Source organism: Vulpes vulpes, chromosome 14, assembly GCF_048418805.1.
Source record: "Vulpes vulpes isolate BD-2025 chromosome 14, VulVul3, whole genome shotgun sequence".
NCBI lineage: Eukaryota > Metazoa > Chordata > Mammalia > Carnivora > Canidae > Vulpes > Vulpes vulpes.
The window spans coordinates 133,659,835-133,679,131 of record NC_132793.1 but is presented as its reverse complement, the minus strand read 5'-3'; the positions used below and the strand labels follow the sequence as shown (position 1 = coordinate 133,679,131).

General features: G+C 34.7%; 1 protein-coding gene across 1 annotated transcript in view; it reads right to left on the bottom strand.

Annotated features, from left to right (window-relative positions):
- Nucleotides 1-652: 652 nt before the first annotated feature.
- Nucleotides 653-19,297, bottom strand: part of DHX15 (DEAH-box helicase 15) — a 59,571-nt gene continuing 40,926 nt past the window's right edge. The window contains exons 7-14 of the mRNA XM_072737982.1: nucleotides 15,626-15,712; nucleotides 14,442-14,591; nucleotides 13,935-14,043; nucleotides 13,238-13,429; nucleotides 10,200-10,322; nucleotides 5,130-5,320; nucleotides 2,460-2,629; nucleotides 653-1,224 (exon numbers count right to left, since the gene is read on the bottom strand). Coding sequence (XP_072594083.1) covers nucleotides 1,107-1,224; nucleotides 2,460-2,629; nucleotides 5,130-5,320; nucleotides 10,200-10,322; nucleotides 13,238-13,429; nucleotides 13,935-14,043; nucleotides 14,442-14,591; nucleotides 15,626-15,712 — 1,140 coding nt within the window. The 3' untranslated portion in view covers nucleotides 653-1,106. The remainder of the gene's footprint in view (nucleotides 1,225-2,459; nucleotides 2,630-5,129; nucleotides 5,321-10,199; nucleotides 10,323-13,237; nucleotides 13,430-13,934; nucleotides 14,044-14,441; nucleotides 14,592-15,625; nucleotides 15,713-19,297) is intronic.

Here is a 19,297-nt window from a genome sequence, read left to right as displayed (position 1 = left end):
GTCCAGACATTTCGGAGTACAGTATTTAGTCTTCAAGTGAAAGGAACTGATTACAGGCCCCTTGAAGGCTCACACCAAACACCTCATTTGCTGTTAAAAAAAAAAAAAGGGTTTTAACTTGTCTACTGCCTGTTACAGGAAACAGGAAAGTCAAGTTCACATCTTAACATACTTTGCTAATTACTTTGTACACTGGATAAAATATCCCACTGAGAGTTTAGAAAAACTAAGATCTACAATATAACATCATTCCCTACTATTTAATACAAATAAACATTTGTTTCAGAGTAGGGTGTTTAGGTTTCTCTAAGCATAATAAAAAGATCTGCTAAAAAAGTGGTAACAAATCAGCCTTACAAAATGAACTTTAAGACAAAGAGAAAACTATTCTACCAGTATTCTGTCCTGAGAGCCAATATTGAATGAAAACTATATATTTTTATCCCATTAGGTTACACCCTAATTAACCTAACCAAGTGTCCTGCCATGTTCTTAAAAATACTGTTTTAATAACTATTTCATCTAAGGAGTAGCCTTTGTGGAAAGATGTTAAATATGTAATCATAGTATACTTACAATAAAAAAAAAAAAAGCCCCACATTTGAGAAGAAGCCATAAAGAGATTAGAACAAAGATATCAAAGTGCTTTGGCTGAAATTAGTATAAATAGACTTTATTGAAGTCAGTGCCTCTGTACTGAGACAGAAGATTGTGTCTACATAAGCACAAGTTGTAACATTTCACAACTTCTAAAAGGAATGTCAACAATTACAACGATCATGCATACCATGGTCGATAATCACATTTTAGAAGCATTTTCAACCATTTCTAAAGAAATGCTTATAACATTGTTATATATAGAACTACTTTCAATAAACTGCAAAACATTGATCGACTTTTCCAGTATGAGCTACAGTGTCAACACAAAAGGGAGGCATAAATGTTTAATTTATGAAATCAGAATGGAATATTTACTGTAAAGAAAAATTAAAAAGCTTTCAAATAAAGGCCATTATTGAACCAACGTGAAGAGCACAACTTGAACTTTTCAGTTCATTCATCTTTTAAAGCTGTCCTCTGAATAACTTCAGTTCTAAGCACTGAATTCAGTACTGTGAATATTCCTTGGATTGAAGTTTGGCAATGATGCGGTCCAACTGTCTCTTTGCTTCACACTGTGGGAAATTGCTCATGTCATAATATTGAGGGGCAATTTTCACCAACCTGTCCAGAAGGGGGGGAAAAATTACCAAATTAACATTTAATTAAAGACTGGAGTAGCTAATAGGATAAGAATTACTCATTAATATACTGATGAACAAAGGCAAATCTATGAATCCAAATCAACATTACAATTGCAAATGCCTAATCCATATAAACACCGCTTTCAGAAATGCATTATTTTAGTAAGCTGTAAATTTTCTGATGTTGGACTTTCTGTAACTTAAAAAAAAAAAAAAAAAAAAAAAAACTTCAAGATAAATTCTTAAAAAAAAAAAACCGCTTTCTTTACACTAATGTAAAGATATTAAAATAAGGTTATTAATTTCTTTAATAACCCTATTTTGACCAACCTCCCCAAGGTTGTATTAATACAGGTTCTAAGTGAGAAATATCTTTGTATTCAAATGATTGGATCTTCTCATTTTCCAAGTTTAATAACTATAAATATAGATCTATACCCCAAAGAATTCACTTGACTGAATCTTTTTAAATGTTTAGCCATAGAATTTTTTCTCCAAAAAGCATTTAAGATAAAATGGTAATGTCCTACACAAGTGTCAAAAGTCATAAATCTGTGTAGGAAAGAAGCCTCACACTATCTAGCAAGTGACAACAACTAAAATAAGTGCTTTCAGCCCACCATTCTTAGCTGACGTCTCTGATCCTAAGTTACGGAATGGATTTTGGCAAAACCACCACCAACCAACCAACCAACCAAAACAAAAAACAAGACACACAAAAGGGGAGGAGGGGTAATTTTGCTTAAGATAACACAATCAGTTCCAGTAACAATTTGTAAATCAAATATGCTAAGACACAAGATGTGTAGCTTTTATGTTTGCTTAACTCTGTCTGAAGCATCAACATATAAAAATAAATAGTTCAGAGCTAATGATAAATGGGACAGATTCATTTCTAGTACAGTACCAGGAGACTTGAGTTTCTCACAACAACAAGAGAATAGCTCCAAAGATACTCTTTGATTCTAGTCAACTACAATTTAATATTTGACTTCAAATCCTGCCCGTGCCCATACGAACAATCCCACTATCCTCTTAGCAAAGATTTAAAGATATCAACCATACCATCAGGTCGAAGCCCCATGCCTAAACCCTGGAGCACATACCCAGAGTTGATGATAACATTAACTTCAGGACATGACTACTGAAACAAAATCAGATTCCATTCTGAGCAAAATGTTAACAAAAACCTTTAGAACAAAGGGTGGTGCTTACCATTCTGGCTTGATATCTGTACACGTCCGGATGTAATTCTTTGTCGTAAGAACAAACTCATTATAAAGCACCCATTCAGGCTTGTGGTCAAGAACAGTAGAGGGATGCAACTGAACCACCTGGTTATCTTTCACAGTTAAGTAATGCCCTGTTCGTTCTAAATGTGCCACCTGAAACCAAAACCCAGTAAAATTAATACAATGCTTTTGATGTGCTAGTCAGAAAGCAAAAGTGGTGTAAAGCTACTATAATTAGGAACAGAGAAGCTTCATCTTTTGCTTTTTATTCAATGGCTACACTTATTTACAACTGCTTGATAAAAGCAGGGATAAGCAAACTCCTGCAGGCCAAATCCAGCTCATTGCTTGTATTTGTTAAAGGCCTGTTGGACAAACATGCTCTATACATCTTTACAGAATGGGGAAGGGTGGGGGGGGGGGGGGGGCGGCCCTGGCAAAAGAAAAATATCTGGTCACGAGTAAAAATCACGTAACTCAAATGTCAGGGTTCCTAAGAGTTTCACTGGAGGGACACCTGGGTGGCTCAGTGGTTAAGTGTCTGCCTTCGGCTCAGCGCATGATCCTGGAGTCCTGGGATGAAGTCCCACATTGGGCTCCCTGCATGGAGCCTGCTTCTCCCTCTGCCTGTGTCTCTGCCTCTCTAAAAGGCATTATTTTTATTATCTAAAAATAATAAAAATCTTTAAAAAATAAAGTTTCACTGGAACCCAGGGAGCCCATTTGCCCATGGCCACTTTTGCACTGCAAGGGGAGGCAGAGGTTTCAGAGTGACTGAATGGGTCCACAGAGCCTTATATATGCACTATCCAGTCCTTCCTGCCTTAGACCATCTAGAGTAGGTTCTTTAGTGCTAGGTGACAAACTGTGTAGTAGATGAACAATTACTAAAACATTCACAATTAAGATAGAAACAATAAAGCAAAAATAAAGCAAAAATAAAGCAAAAAGGAGTGAAAAGCAAATGGTAGTCTACGAAAAAATAAATAAAAAGAATAGAGGGGACAAAGGTGCACATGCTTCGTGTCTGCATTTCTTCTATCTGTAATCAAATATGTCTACCTAATATTTAATTAGCAAACACTGAAACAGATGATATGCCCTTTCCAATTCTAGAACTAGATAGTAATATGAAGAATGTGTGTCAAGGATAGAAATAAGTAACTATTAATAACAGAAAATGAACTCAGTTTCCTTTAAAAAATATTCACTAAGTACCTAATTAATAGGTGCCAGGTACTACAGTGCATGCCCTGTTTCTAACAAATTTATTCTTCAGAGAAGTAGAAATCCATGTTTGAATATGGCTTTGTCAATGTTTTTTGAATTACAAGCAAATTTAAGAATATGTCAAAAAGCCACTATATACTAATACATATTATATATTAAGAATAAAGTGTCTAGAATGAATTTTCATACCTAGCTCTATTATTTTCCTAACTTTAATGAATGAGATCTTATATGAGATGCCATAATAAAAATTCTTACTGTTACTACGATTTCAACTACAGACTATGCACCAATCAATTCTTATTTTGATTTTGAGCATTTGGGTCCGTTCTATTTATTCAGCTCATTTGGCCTGAAGGCAGGCTACATCTTGCTTAAAAGACATAGCCAAAATAGAAAATGAAAAAACAAGCAGGAGATAGAAGATATAATTAAAATCAATCCAATCCCAAGTAATGGATAGATTTGTTTTCAATTTTTACCAGTAGAGAATGAGTTTAAAACATAATTTAAAATTTCTTAAACACTTTGTTTACCTAACAAGCTATATATACTTCAATTAGTATTGTCCCCACGACAACACACTTAAAACTAAATAAAACATTTTAAATTATTTTTCATCATTATCACTTAAAAGACATTTTTGGCTTTTGCAGCACCCAGGTGTCTGTTATATATTTCCATGATCATTCTACAGCACTGTGAATGAAATACAGTTATCTCAATACTTGATTTTTTTGGAAGTCTTTAGTTGCTATATAAAGACAAAAGTGAACTGCACTTCTTGGATCCACCCAGACAACTGCAATGTTTTAGCACGATTTATAACTGTATCTCTCCAGTTACCACCTAGATTCACAGAAATGTTTCAATATTTTAAAATCAAAAGCCAAAAACTGAAATTTACGCTGAAGAAATAGCTGTTAATCCCACCTGAAAATGGCTAACATATCATTTGGTATAATAAAGACTCTTAATTAAAAAATAACTACAAATTGATTTCTACATAACTGGATTACTAACTTTGTCATTTAACAAATTAATCTGTTACTCATTAGACACCTAAAATTAGTATATTATATTAATTCACTTGAGAATCTGGACATAACATATAAAGTCAATATTCAGAGGCATTCTTTTTTTTTTTTTTAAAGATTTAATTTATTTATTCATGAGAATACACAGGGAGGAGAGAGAGGAGAAAGGCAGAGACACAGGCAGAGGGAGAAGCAGGCTCCATGCAGGGAGCCTGACATGGGATTCGATCCCGGGTCTCCAGCATCAGGCCATGGGCTGTAGGCGGTGCTAAACTGCTGAGCCACCAGGGCTGCCCTAACTTGTTTTTAAGTAGATTTGAAGGGCTGTTATAGAAAGCAAATATGATGTAAACATTTAATTACACATGCATATGTTATCCACATACCTGCATAAAATACCCAGTAACCAAAGCTTTCCTTATATTAATATAATAGTCCCTGCTTGTAAAGTCAGTACTTCGACGAGGCAAATTAAATCTGTCCATAATTCGTGATAGCTGCTGGCGTACGTTATCTGCTGACATCAGGGACCTGTAGTTAATGAAGTTGTCATAACACCACTGAACCGATTCATGATCTACAAAGTTGGAGGGAGGGGGGAAAAAGAGGGGATATGAATCATCCAAATAGGTATATTATCTAATTAAAAAGAAAAATCATTATTAAGAGTAAAATAAGTAACCCAGAAAGAATTATCCACATCAGTGTTATAAAAGAATCACAATGTTATCAACTTTCCTAAAAATCTGTAGTGAAGTTCAAAATCAGAAACAGCACACTAAGGTTTCCGGCTACTGGATTTTGTGATTTTGAATAAACTATTTTGAATCAATGAAGTTAGGTCACTCATGAAAATCTACATGGATGCTTCTAGTATAGTCTAACAGGGATGGGTTGAGGGAATTTGATAAAATGCCATGTCTGCCTCATTTTCATAGAAAGTACACCTTAGATTAAGATTACCAAATACAATTTATGAGTTATAAAACCGAACTCAAAGGACTACTGTAATTTTTATTTAATTATTCCTGGGCTAGGGCACCAAAACTGAAGGGTTTAAAGGTTTTACTGCAACCTATGTGTCTCTTAGTGGTGGACGAACAAGACTTAAAATACAAGTGGTTAAGTGCATTCCTTAATCCTCACCTATTTTTTTTTTTTTTAACTCATCCCTCTTCCACCTCCCCTCTGGTAACTATCCATTTGCTCTCTGTAGTTAAGAGTCTGTTTATTGATTTGACCTTTTTTTTTTCCCCTTTGTTGTTTCTTGAATTCTACAAGAGTGAAATCATACGGTGTCTTTCTCTGACTTACTGCACTTGGCATTATACTTTCTAGCTCAGTCCTTTGTCGCAAATGGCAACATTCCACTTTTTTTTTATAGCTCAGTAATATTCCATCATATACATACATACACACACCCCCTCTTTATTCATTCATCAATTAATAGACACTTGAGTGGCTTCCCCATCTTGGCTATTGTAAAATACTGCTGCTATAAACATAGGGATGCATGTATCCTGTTGAATAGTGATGAGCACAGGATGATGTTTGGAAGTGTCGAATTACTATATTGAACATCTGAAATTAATACAACACTGTATCTCAACTAACGGGAATTAAAACAAAAAATATCAAATAAAGAGCTATATTATAAAAGTAAAAAAACAAAATAAAAAATAAAATACAAGTGGCATAGTTTATAGAGATGTCTGGAATCCCCACTCATGTTTAATAAACAAGACTTGCTAATTATTATTAATAAACAAAGCTAACACTTCAAGTAATACATTGCATGTATTTATTATCAAAGGGATATTTTTCTCCACTGATGAGTAATACTTGCGAAGCTTCCAACCAATCCACTGTGTGCTCATTTAAGCAAAGAGCTCAAACTGCAGCAAAATATAAAATATTATACAATGACATTTTTATGTCCTGGAGAGTCACAATGGAAAACTTCATTATTTACTTCACAGGCCTTTTGATAAATAAACCTAAGAGGGTTATGTGAAATTGGGGGTTGGAGCAGGGGGAGGACCTTAAAATCAGAACAATGCTGATCCTTCCGCAGCTTCTGGAATATACATTGATCTTTGGCACACTCTTTTCGCTTTAGTTCTACGATAATACCAATTATTACAACCTTTTCTCACTTGATTTTCAAAGGAATAACAACTGTATTAATAAATGTTTGTCCATTATAAAATGCAGCCACATTTCAGAAAAGGCAAGTGGGTAGGTGAGGTAGTAAAACGGATCTTTAAACTGAAGAACTGATGTGTTCAAGTCAATTAAATAACTGATCTAGAATGAGTAGTAGTATTTAAGACAAAGCACCAAATATCTTCTGGAGATAACTCAAAGAGAAAAAAGTGTGTTTTAGAGGCATCCTCGCTTATGCTGGTGCCATGTACAGAGCTGAAAGGCAATGGAAATGTCCACGCTGAGACAGTAAGAAAGGAGGCCCTTTGAAAAGGACAGCTGATTTGCAGACTCTGATCTGGAGTATAGCTTTTCTGAGGGTTCTAAATTTCAGAATTCATACCCTAAAAAGTAACAAAATGGCAATTTTAAGTTGTCAAGATAAACAAACACTATCTGGTTGGTAGTTCTACTGTATTTTCTAAATTTGTGAGAAATTTGGTAAATGGGAGAAATAAAATCTAAAAATGGAAATATTTTCGTACAATAATGCTGGCTATAGATTTCTTACCAATACAGCAAAACTACTTTTAAGATCTAAGGTCAAACCAGTTCAGGGTGAAATCAGGCAGATACACAGAGCAATCAAGGTGTTGCAAAACAACTTAAATCTAGCTGTTTCTCAAAGGTGTGATTTCAGGGATGCCTGGGTGGCTCAGTAGGTTGGATATTCGATTCTTGATTTTCAGCTCAGGTCTTTATCTGAGAACGTGAGATCGAGCCCCAAGGTGGATTCCAAGCTGAGTGGGGAGGAGTCTGCTTAAGATTCTCCCTCTCTCTCTGCTCATGCGTGCACATGTGTGTGCTCTCTGAAATAAATCCTTTTTTAAAGTGTTATTTCAACATATGAATTTTAGCTTTTCTATGTAATCAACTATTGTCTCTTAATGAAATAGTTCCTCTTGACCAATATCTGAATAAGTTAATTTTTCAAACACATTTAATGTTTCAATTAACATAACACAGCATTACTTAAAAATCAGTAGTGAAAACATTCCAAATTCAATAAATGGATATTAAATGTCCAAATATTACAGAGAGATCTGGAAGTCTGATACTTTTAAATGACTACCCTTATTTAAGATGACAGGCAATAATTAAAGGCTAATCCTTTGACTAATGGGGACACTTCTATCAAATGTTCAGTCATTTGATTTCCTTTGACCTTATTTATTACAAGTATATAGAATAAAATAATAAAACATAAGAAGCATGTAGCAGGAAGACAAGGATCAAGCATCTAGGGAATGGATGTTACCACTCTAAATCACTCCCTCTGCCAGTCCTATTAACACGTGGCTGTGGCATTTATCAAAACTTAAAACAAATTAACACAATCTCCTAATTTACAGAACATTAAAATTTCTTGTGACACATACACGGTAAAAACCCATGCTGATCCTTTAGAAATCTTTAATTTCCACTTAAAACAGTATCTTAAAGATACCAAAGGATTTTGAGAACTAAGATGGACATGAATCCTTCTCAAGGCCTTCCCCTCTGCAGCCATTCCCACTGTCAGTTAATTATGTGCCTGGTGCTCAGCTCAACCACCACAATACAGTGTGGCACAAAAAGGAATATAGCATATTTCTTGGGAGAGATCTAACCTATCAGGAATAGTCTTTAACATTATGTGTTATCAATACATTGAACACAAGAGGGATAAAATGTTCTCAAGTAAGCTGCGTAGTGGCCTTTGCTTCTTCACCAGATATTTATCAATTCTATTCAACTCATGACAGAGTTGATATGTAAGCCACAGACATGCAGCACGTTGGCAGCTATGCCTTTTGTTCCACTCTGCAGTACTTTTGGATCCTGAGATAAATAAATTCACCTCTACCCCAAAAGAGATGTGTTAAAATGACCAGACTATTTTAGGAGTATAAACAAAAGTTTTAGGAGATAACAAATGGCAATGCTATAGTAAATTAGAAAACCATTTTCTTATTGGCAGAAACCATACACTTTACTGACTGTGAACTCCACATTTTTGGTAAAGTGTGATGATGTAAGGCTATCGTTACTTGATTACATATCTAAGAGGTTAACCTACTGATATGTAGAAATCAAACATTTTCAAAACTTGCAATTATTGTTGCAATTATTTCTCCATTTTTTTCTTTAATTGAAGTTCTTCTCTCATTTAACTTTTATAGATGGTGGATTCCAATAATAGCATCTGGCAATAACTTCATTATGACTGTATTTCCTTATTTTCAAACAACTGGAAAATGTTTTTCATGTCACTAAATATTCTCCGAAAACATGATTTAAAGCTAGAACAGGGTGCCCGGGTGGCTCAGCCAGTTAAGCGTCTGCCTTCAGCTCAGGTCATGATCACAGGGTCCTGGGATGGAGCCTGGAACAGTATTTCATCATGTGGCTATAGCATAAATTCTGAACCATCTTTTTTACTGGTGGGCATTGAGGTAATTCCCTCCCACCCTTTTTTACTATCATAAATAATTCTGGGATGAAATCTTTAATTAGATCTGTGTGCACAGGATACTGGAAGACCACAGATTATTCATAGATTATTTCTGAGTCACAGGGTCTGAACTTAACTTTCTCAGTAACATAAAATCTACTGCTTTTCACAAAGACCACATCAATTTATAGTTCCACCTCTCGTATAGGACTGTTTCACTAAACCCACTTCTACATAGCTAAGGACTACTTTGCCCTAACCTCTGCCAATTTTGTAGGTGAGAAAATGGTACCCCTAGATAATAATGCTCTTGAACTACAAGTAGAGTTGACTTTCCTCCTCATGTTTACAGACCACTTGAAGCCTGACTGAGAACGCTGATTCACATCTACAGCCCATTTTTCTATTTTCTTAGTTTTATATTTAAGAGCTACTTATTAGTAAAATTACTAAACAGTAAAGATTCTATAAATAATACAAAACTAAACACACAAAACAAATGAAAATAAACAGTAAAACAAAGTATATAAAAATCTGTGTATTAGTGGTAAATATTATACTGGTATTTTGTTTTCAATGCTCTCCATTTTCCAGCTTTCTATAATAGGTATTTTCCCCACTGATTATAAGAGTAAACAACTTTGAAAAAGACAGACAATTTCCATTTTAAATGCTAGTCAGGAGTTTTTTCTAAAGTACCTCTGGGTTTCTAATGTAAAGTTGTCACAGATAATAAATGAAAGTGAGATGAAAAACATCTTATATACTGCAAGTGACATTTAGACAAAAGAGTGCCTTCAATCTAATTTACACTTACTTTGTTTAAAAGCGTGGTAGACATTCAGCAGTGTCAGATGATCTCCATCTATGTGGGCAAATCTCATCTTGGCTTCATCTGCGGCTTTCTTGGCCTCCGTGGGGCGAACAAAACACTGTGGGACTAAACAAGGTTGGTATGGGCCCAACACAAACGCCCATATCGATGAGTCACGCATTCACAGATAGAGGAACAAGGCCTAGCTAGGTCAGTTCACAGAGCATAGGGCAGGGCAGGATGGCCTCCAACTGCATCTTGGACTGTTTACTACCTTGATTTGGTACATCAACACCTAACCACATCTGTAAGACAAGAGGGTTTCAAAGCTACAGAGTACCTGATGATTTTAACTAGATCTAAAAGTAGGCATCAAACAGCTATTCTGAAGGCCATCAAGATACTAGAAATAGAAAGCTCAACTTATTTCAAAAACCAGTGCCGATAGCTCTACCAATAACCAGAATTATGGTGTCAATAGCCTTTAAGCTAAATGTAATTTTTCAAAAGGCCATCCACTGAATCCACTGAATGGCTATGGAAGTTATGAAGCTGTATCTGCCCACTGCAGGGCTAAAAACAACTTTCTAACCAATCTATTGCCACATTTCTACTGTAATTTTTTTCCCTAATGCTATGGCTATTACCAACTGGTGGGTATCACTATTAGCACCGGTGAGCAGAAGCATATGGAAACATAAAAAATATCATGAAATGTTGGGTTTTGATGATAGCAGTAGTGGTGGAAGGTTAAACCGCCTTTGAATTAAGAAAATTCAAAAAGGCTGGGGAAATTCAGCCTAGTTTTCCAGCATTTTAATAAAAAGATTAGAAAATGACGTCCCAAGTTTAAAAAAAAAAAAACTGTTATTTGGTTATTTGAATCAAAACCTCAATATAAAAACCAAATCCAATATTTAAAAGTTGACAATTAGTCTGAAACAGTCATTATTTCAAGGGTCATCAAAATATGTAACTACAGTATTTGTTTAGAGCCTCGATGTTAATTCACATAAAATTTTAAGTTGTTACAAAGCGTGCACTACATTTTTAAAATACAACTTTCCTTAATTCACTTTAGCAATTCCATAGTCATAAAAGCAGTATGAAAGTAAAAATACTTAACAGCTTGGGACTTTGTCAACACATTTTTAAAGCTCTTAAAACCTTTTCAATATAAAAAAGTATAAATGAATCAGTCCAGATAGAAGATAATGGGAATAATCAACAACAAGATCAAATACAGTATCAAATTACTTTCCCATACAGTTTCCCCTTTAAAAGATACCAAAGAAGCCAAATAGAGACAATGACACATGATCACAATAAATATTAATTAAATGTCTTGCTTAATGTAATTGAAGCAAGGTAATTCATGAAAGTACAGAAACCTCTCAAAGATACGAAAGTAAAAGTGAACTAGCTCCCAGAATTAACAGTGGGAATAAGTAGCACTCTATAAGGCCCCTGATTTGCACTATTTATATCAGGACCTGAAAATGTCAAAAACTATTTAAATGAAAAACAAAACAGTATAAGCTTGGCAAACTGTTTTTGTTCCGTGACTTCTTCCTCACCTTTTAATACCCGCCCCCCACAAGTGCCTTGCTTAATAATCACTAAACATAAATGTCCATTCTCTTGATGTGCTAATAAACTCCTGTGTTGTACAGAGCTCCTTATTACAAATAAGAGATATAGGTGGAAGATTTCAACTGCGTCACAATGACCAGTTTTTTAAAGAACTAGTAATATAGACTCAAACGATGGTAATTATATAGTATGCCTGATAAGAGAAACTGGAAGAATAAAAACTGAGCAGATAACAAATAAATATGCAATCTGTTAACCCTTGCCCCACACTTTCTCTACAAACTAAAATCTTGGGTAAGTACCAACTGGGAGCATCTAACAAAAACATGTAAGAAAGGCAGACAACAACCTACCACCACCTCCGCAAGTGAGACTACAATTTTATTAAAATGATTCGATACTGCCCTGCCCATCTGCTCTGAGTCTGATCAGTCATAACTCTGCAAAAAAACATTTTTAGCTAGTTCTTAAATAAAAAATTCACACCATTAAAACATATCATACATCTAAACTAAGCCAAAATTTTATATTTATAAAATTTTTCAATTTATCTTTTAATTCCATGTAAGATTTTGAATTATTTGAGGCATTAGGTTATAATTACAGACTAATAAACCACTCTGAAACTGAAGTCATTCTCCCCAGTACTGGAACTAGTAGTATAGTATAGAGTACTTTGGTCATCAATAAAAATATAAAATGTCTTCTATTTTTTAGCTGTAAGAATCAGTGTAAAGCTGTTAACCATATTTCTTCTTTTTGGAAAATCTACTTTCCAAGTTATAATTCATTGGTGGATATGCTTTACTGCTACTAAAAACAGCACGATTTGTTAACCTTAATGCTCCAATTTCCGAAATCAGCAATATTATCTATTAGGTGTCTTTCACGTATCAAGTGTTTTCTGCCATTGTAAAAGAATTATGATCTGATGAGATTTTAAACCTAAATTTACACATTACTACTTCTATTTATTTGATACTAAGTTTGAAATTCACATTTGCTCAACTGCCACTAGAATATATTATTTATATGTGTAGGAAAAGCTCAATTTAAATGATAGTTTGGGTTTGTCCCAGGCTCACTTAATAAGTGCCAAGTACTAGAACAAAGTTCTTCTTGTACTTTCAGTAATAAACCGCAAAACTGATGAACCTACCAAAGAACTGTTACAATTGTGTTCAGACTGTTCTTTTCTTATTGCAATTTTTATTCGCACTCAAGAGAGCCAATGTTTTTACTATATTTTGTGCACAAGCAATTACTTTACTTTTGTAAATACTGTATCTTTATAAATCTATTTACAAGATATTTAGGAAACAAAATGAGCTCCTCAAAACCATCTATAAAATCTACTATCATACTAAATAATAAAAAACAAAACCAAATGTGAAGTCCACCCAAACTGTGAAGAGCTGGGCTTTTTTTAGTTCCTTTCCCTCTATTACCTGACAACATAGCAGTAATAGATAGGACCTCATTAGAACAGTTGTAGTCACAACTTGCAATAACCATTTTAGCGAGCTGTGGATCTAGAGGAAACTCTGCCATCATGGATCCCAATTCAGTCAGATCTCCATCATCATTTAAAGCAGCCAGGTAATTCAAAAGTTCTAAGGCTCTCATCAGAGTTTCAGGAGCTGGGGGAAAAGGCAATCTATTAGACAAACTGCTTTAACAAGCAAAAAGGTGATAAAGTACAAACTATTATAAGCAATCTCATTTTTCATTCTTCAGTGGACCAAACTCAAACTGTCATCAAATTCAGTTAGAGTTTTAGCAAACAACAATTCATATAAATTTGCAATATTTTCCTGCACAGTAGTTAAAACTGTCATTTTCCTAAATAAATTAATTCCTAACAAAAAGAAAAATTAGAAATTTCTCATTTTCCTGCTGGGTCAGTAATTCCCGGGATAATTTAGTTACTCTGAGAAAAGAAAAAAATTAAAAAAATAGTTGTGGTTTAGAAGTTATCATTCTTAGTTTTAATACTAACATATACCACTTTTCTTGATGCAGACTACAAGAAAAAGTAAATGTGTGTGTGTGTGTGTGTGTGAGAGAGAGAGAGAGAGAGATAAGATGTAGAGATAGTGAATTTTGGTTAAAAGGCTTGCTAAAATATGCTTTGAGAATTCATACCTGGTGGATCCATAAAGTCAAAATGCACCAAATCATCAATACCAAGCTTCTTCAATTGTAACACAACTGATCCTAAATTAGAACGCAAAATCTCAGGATAGGTGTTATCCTAGCAAAAAACAAAAGTGTTTATTGTTAAACATGCCTTAATCCTCTTGCTCCAGAAAACAAAACATACCTATTCTCTGCCTCTTTAGCTATTTACTTTGGCATTACTTCTAAACCACTGATCCACAGAAGAATACTGGTGGAATATACCAGAAAGGAATCAGACACCTTCTGTGAACTATCTTTACAGGGTTGAAAGTGTTACTGCGAACTGTTCCCTTCAACTTAAAATTTTAACAGAGAGGTGTATTGGTAGATTACACCATAAATCTCACTCAGGGAAAACGTAAGGAGCTTATGGTGCCAAAAGGCAAGATGAAGTAAATAAAGCAATTTTCTTCTGGTAACAAATTCAACTTAACCTTCCAAACACAGGAAGGATACAGCAAAACCTCTTACCTGCATTTCTGTTTTATAAGCTTTCTCTGTATAAAGTCTGAAGCATTTCCCAGGTCTTGTACGCCCAGCTCGACCAGCCCTCTGCTGAGCTGAAGCTTTACTAATGGCTGTTACCAAAAGAGACTCAACTCTGATTCGAGGATTGTACACCTATAAGAATGAAAATAATGTAAGAATTTTTCCTTCAGTTAACCACAAAACTGTAATCTGTATGCAAAGTCCACAGCTAATCTCAAAATAAACAAAGCAGTATATTGATGAAGGCTGCACATCAGAGACAGAAACTGAGAACTGGTTGTGTCTTAACTTTCTTTCAGATATTCTGAAACAATCATTCTGAAGACTCAAGCTAACATAGAAAGGTTCTTATCTATTACACACAAAGCTTACATCATCTTTACTCCTCCTAACTGAAAATTAATTTCAGTTCTACCAGCTTTACCTTGCTTTTTTAGAGTGGATCAACAGTGTTGAAGGCTTTTGCCTGTAAAGAACCTGTCAATTTTGATACCTGATGTTCAGTGTGAACATCAAGAAAAATATTTTGAACTCAGTTCAGAAGTCAGTTACACACTGCCAGTTTAAAGTGAAAAATTTCCATCAGAAACATAAATACTGCATGCAACAAATTCTCCCAATTATACCTATAAAATGTAACCAAATGTAATTTTAAAAATCTGTGAATCATACAACATCACCAGTTATTTCCTAAGTAGTCACTTCCTCTGGCCAAAGTGCTTGGTATTCAGCACTGCTCAACTAGAAGATAACGTTAAAACCTTTTCAGATACTATGCCCAACACATAATGGAAACTCTAATCTTACTGGGTGTTCAACTTACAAGAATGACAATCCTGTCCTCTTATTACTACTCTCATACTCCTTAAATGAACCCAGAAACCGAAACACTTCCAACTGCTACAGAGAAACAAACAAAAAAAAACCCAAAGCACCCTTAAAAAAAAAAAAAAAGGCCTAGGATTAAACATTATGCATGGGTTTAACACAGGATAGTCAGCTAAGAACAGAAAGGGTTCATATCACCAAAGTCTGAAAACGAAACACAAGACAACAGGAAAATAATTCTAAAAAGTAAATTCTAGTCACTGAACAAGTACACAGTATGTACTCTTAAGCTAACACCAATTTAATAAAGTAAACAACTAAAGTATTAAAGTATGTACCTTTTGTTTTGCAAATCCAGGATCAATCACAAATACCACACCATCTATTGTGAGAGAGGTCTCTGCAATGTTAGTTGACACAACTACCTGTTAAGAAATAAACAGTATATAAATTATATTATAAATGAAGTAAAATTGAAAAAAAAACCGTAAGGGTAGCCATGACCTTTCACTAATGAATCTCAATCCAGTAAGTAAACTAGAAATAAGGTTTCATCCTCAATGGCCAATGCAATGCAATACAAAGACAAATTAATATTTAAGATCTTAATTCAAAATCTCATTTAGTCCATCATAGCAAATTCCTTTTTCAAAAAAAAGCTATTATTTCAGGTTATTACTCAATCACATATGTTTTCATTACTTAAACAGAAAGATAGCATCAAGAGAAAAATATCGAGGAAACAGTATAATAGCTTGCCTTACATGTCTTGCTGACAGAACACTACTTTGGTTATTATCCAAAGTCCACAAAACATGTATATCTTTTGGTATTTTCTGTCAGTATTTACAAAGGGAACTTTGTATCACCAAAACTAAACATTTAAAACAAAATGGCACAGGAGGGCATAGGGGGACAAAATCTCAAGTTATAATCTAAGAATCATTGGCACATCATCAGAATCAAATGCAGATGTTTTAGAAAGTATACAATTTCAAAGAAGATGTCACTGCATTCAAAGCAACTGTTAATCATTTGAACCTTTTACTGCCAGGGAAAAACGTTTCAAGTATTTACATACTAATATGATCCCTTGTTTTTTTCTTTACATAAGCGTATGATGTATGTTAGATCTATTTTAGGAAACTGGCTGGGGTTTGAGAGTAACATGTCACATAATTTTTCTTATTTAACGATAAGAAAATGGGATTCTTGTTAGATTGTTTTTCCCTCAGAACCTTTGATTTTTCAGGACAGAAAACTGCCATTAAGTGAAAATGCCTGTATATGCAAGCAGAGGACAAAAAAGATGAATCAGATACAGGGCCTGCTCTTGCAGCCTGTGAAGGAAGATTACACATGCATAGTGTAAATGACACCACGGACTCACCCTGAGACTTAAAAAGGGTTTACTTCCACAGTTAAGACCAAGGAAACTTACCATTTAAGTGAGTTGTCTAGAGTAAGGTGGAATCTACCATGAGAGAAAAGGGAACAAGAACACTAGGAGTAGAAGATTCAGCTTAAACTATGACATGTAGGCAAAAAAGCCCATAGGCACATCTGAGAAATGAAAAGAGGACTCATACCACCAGGAAATCCTGGAGGTTTTGAAAACTAGTTTACTAGAGACCTATTGACAGGTTAATATTTTAGAATCATTCACACATCTAAAACCAAAAATCCTTCCTTTTTTGTATTGTGTAGTTGCAAAGACTGGTAACTAGCAAATGATAAGGAACGCAGGTCATCTGATATTACTCAAATACAGTTTTCAGTACATTTAGATGGCACGCACATGGCTCAAAAATTAGAACCAAAGCAACATAAACAAGGCTATGAGGGGTTCCCTGGGTGGCTCTGCGGTTTGGCACCTGCCTTCGGCCCAGGGCCTGGAGACCTGGAATCAAGTCCCACATCGGGCTTCCTGCATGGAGCCTGCTTCTCCCTGTGTCTCTGTCTCTCATGAATAAATGAATAAAATCTTAAAAACAAAAAACAAGGCTATGAAATTGACAGGTGAATTTGAATAAATATCCTGAGTTTAATATTCTTCTACAAAGTCAAGTACGTTGACCTGGAAGGAGCAATGAATTTAGAAGTCAGTGACAGAGCCTGGAAGCCAACCTAAGTAGCTAAAGGTTTTAACACTCCCAAATCTTCATTTGCTTTTATAATTCCTGAATATTCATCTAGCTAAGACAAAGCTGTTAACAAAATTAGGCAATAAATAGAGAAAGTCCTTATAAACCTATTACAGAACCAGTGACATGCTTGTGATTATATAAAAGGTCTTATGGTTTTCTGAAATTCTGGGGTGATATTATAATAGTTTTGGATATAGATTTAGAGCAGTGGAGGAAATAAAAAAAATACATTTCACATGTTTCTTCTAAAACAGAATACAGTTAGTACGGAAAAATTTCTTGTTATGATCAATTCTTCAGAATTTAAAAATAAATTTTTAAAAGATTTTATTTACTTGAAAGAAAGAGAGCACAAGCAAGGGAAGTGGCAAAGGGAGAGGAAGAAGCAGGCTCCCCCATGAGCAGGGAATCTGACTCCAGGATCCCCAAATCATGACCTCAGTCGAAGGGAGGCTTTTAATCAACTGAGCCACCCAGGCACCCCTAAAGTAATTTTTCTTTAGAAAATAATTTCACTTGGTGTGCATGCGTCTTTGGCTGTGTCTGTGTGGCAAATAATGTAATACTTACAAGAACTGTGGATTTAAGAATCAAAGGATTATGACAAGCTGGCAAACCCCATGTCCTTATCGATAGTCTACTGCCAACCAGAAGTCAAACTCCAAAACAGAAGTGTTAAAAAAAAAAAAAAAAGACCTTAGAGAAGCTTTCTTCCAAGGACTAAAAGTAAATTGGTTAAAAAGCTTTAAGGTAATAAAAGCTTTTCGAATAGGACTTATCTGCCATACTGATTTATTTAAAGTACTATGAAAAAAAAAGGCAGGGCTCGTAAACCATGGGAGGTAGGTTTGGGGACAAAAAGGGGGAAAACTCCTGTAACAAACTGTAGGACTTTCAAAGATGCTTCTTCTAATGACTTTACTACTAAAGCTGGAGAGGTAATTCTAGCTATGGCTAAAGAAAAAAATATATATACACACACACACACACACATATATATATATATATATATATGATGCGCAAGAACAAATACATGAGATGATAAAAAGTTATCTAGCTTCCTCGAAACCTTAGTAGGAGACTAATGCAAGCCCTAAGTGTGTTCTAGATGTAGGTTGCATATGATCTAATTAGGAACTGGTCAGAACACAAAGTGATCCTGAATTTGGTCAGGGGATCTACATATGACACATGGGAATATATACAAATGATACAAGCTTTCTAGACTGTAACATGGAAATAAGTGTTCTTAAAAAGTGTTTAAGCTTCATTCACCAAGCAATTATTTCAGGTAAATAATCCCTAAATATAGAATAAAGCCTGTGGAAAAAGTTTGACATCACTACCAATTTTATGTTTTTAAATGTTAAGTGTGTTAAGATTAAACTTTCATCTAGATATATCCCCTTCCCCCTCAATAACATGCCTTGCAATGAAATCCACTTTGATTTATTTCAATAATTCCACTTAGAAGTAGTAGAAGTGAGAGTACCCTAAGTTACTCTATTTGAATTCTATTTGGACACAATAATGCACTTAGGTTCAACTAGTTTGGATTTTCAGTCCCCAGGGAATTCTGTGGGGGTTGCCAATTCAGTAAGGACATTAACTTCTTTATCTGTCCACATCCCAGCAGTACCACACTAAGTTATCTTCAGATAGTGGATCATTAAGCCTCTCTTTAAAACTATAGAACCATCTCCACAAGGGCCATTTCTCTTTTTTATTGAGCAGTGTATGCTTTGAGCCATGTTAATTAGTAAACTGTAAGATAAGCTACAGAAAAATCAGCTATTTGTATGGATAAAATTAATGAAACCTAAATAAAATCAAAGAGTAGTTCCTGGATTTTAATAACATCAA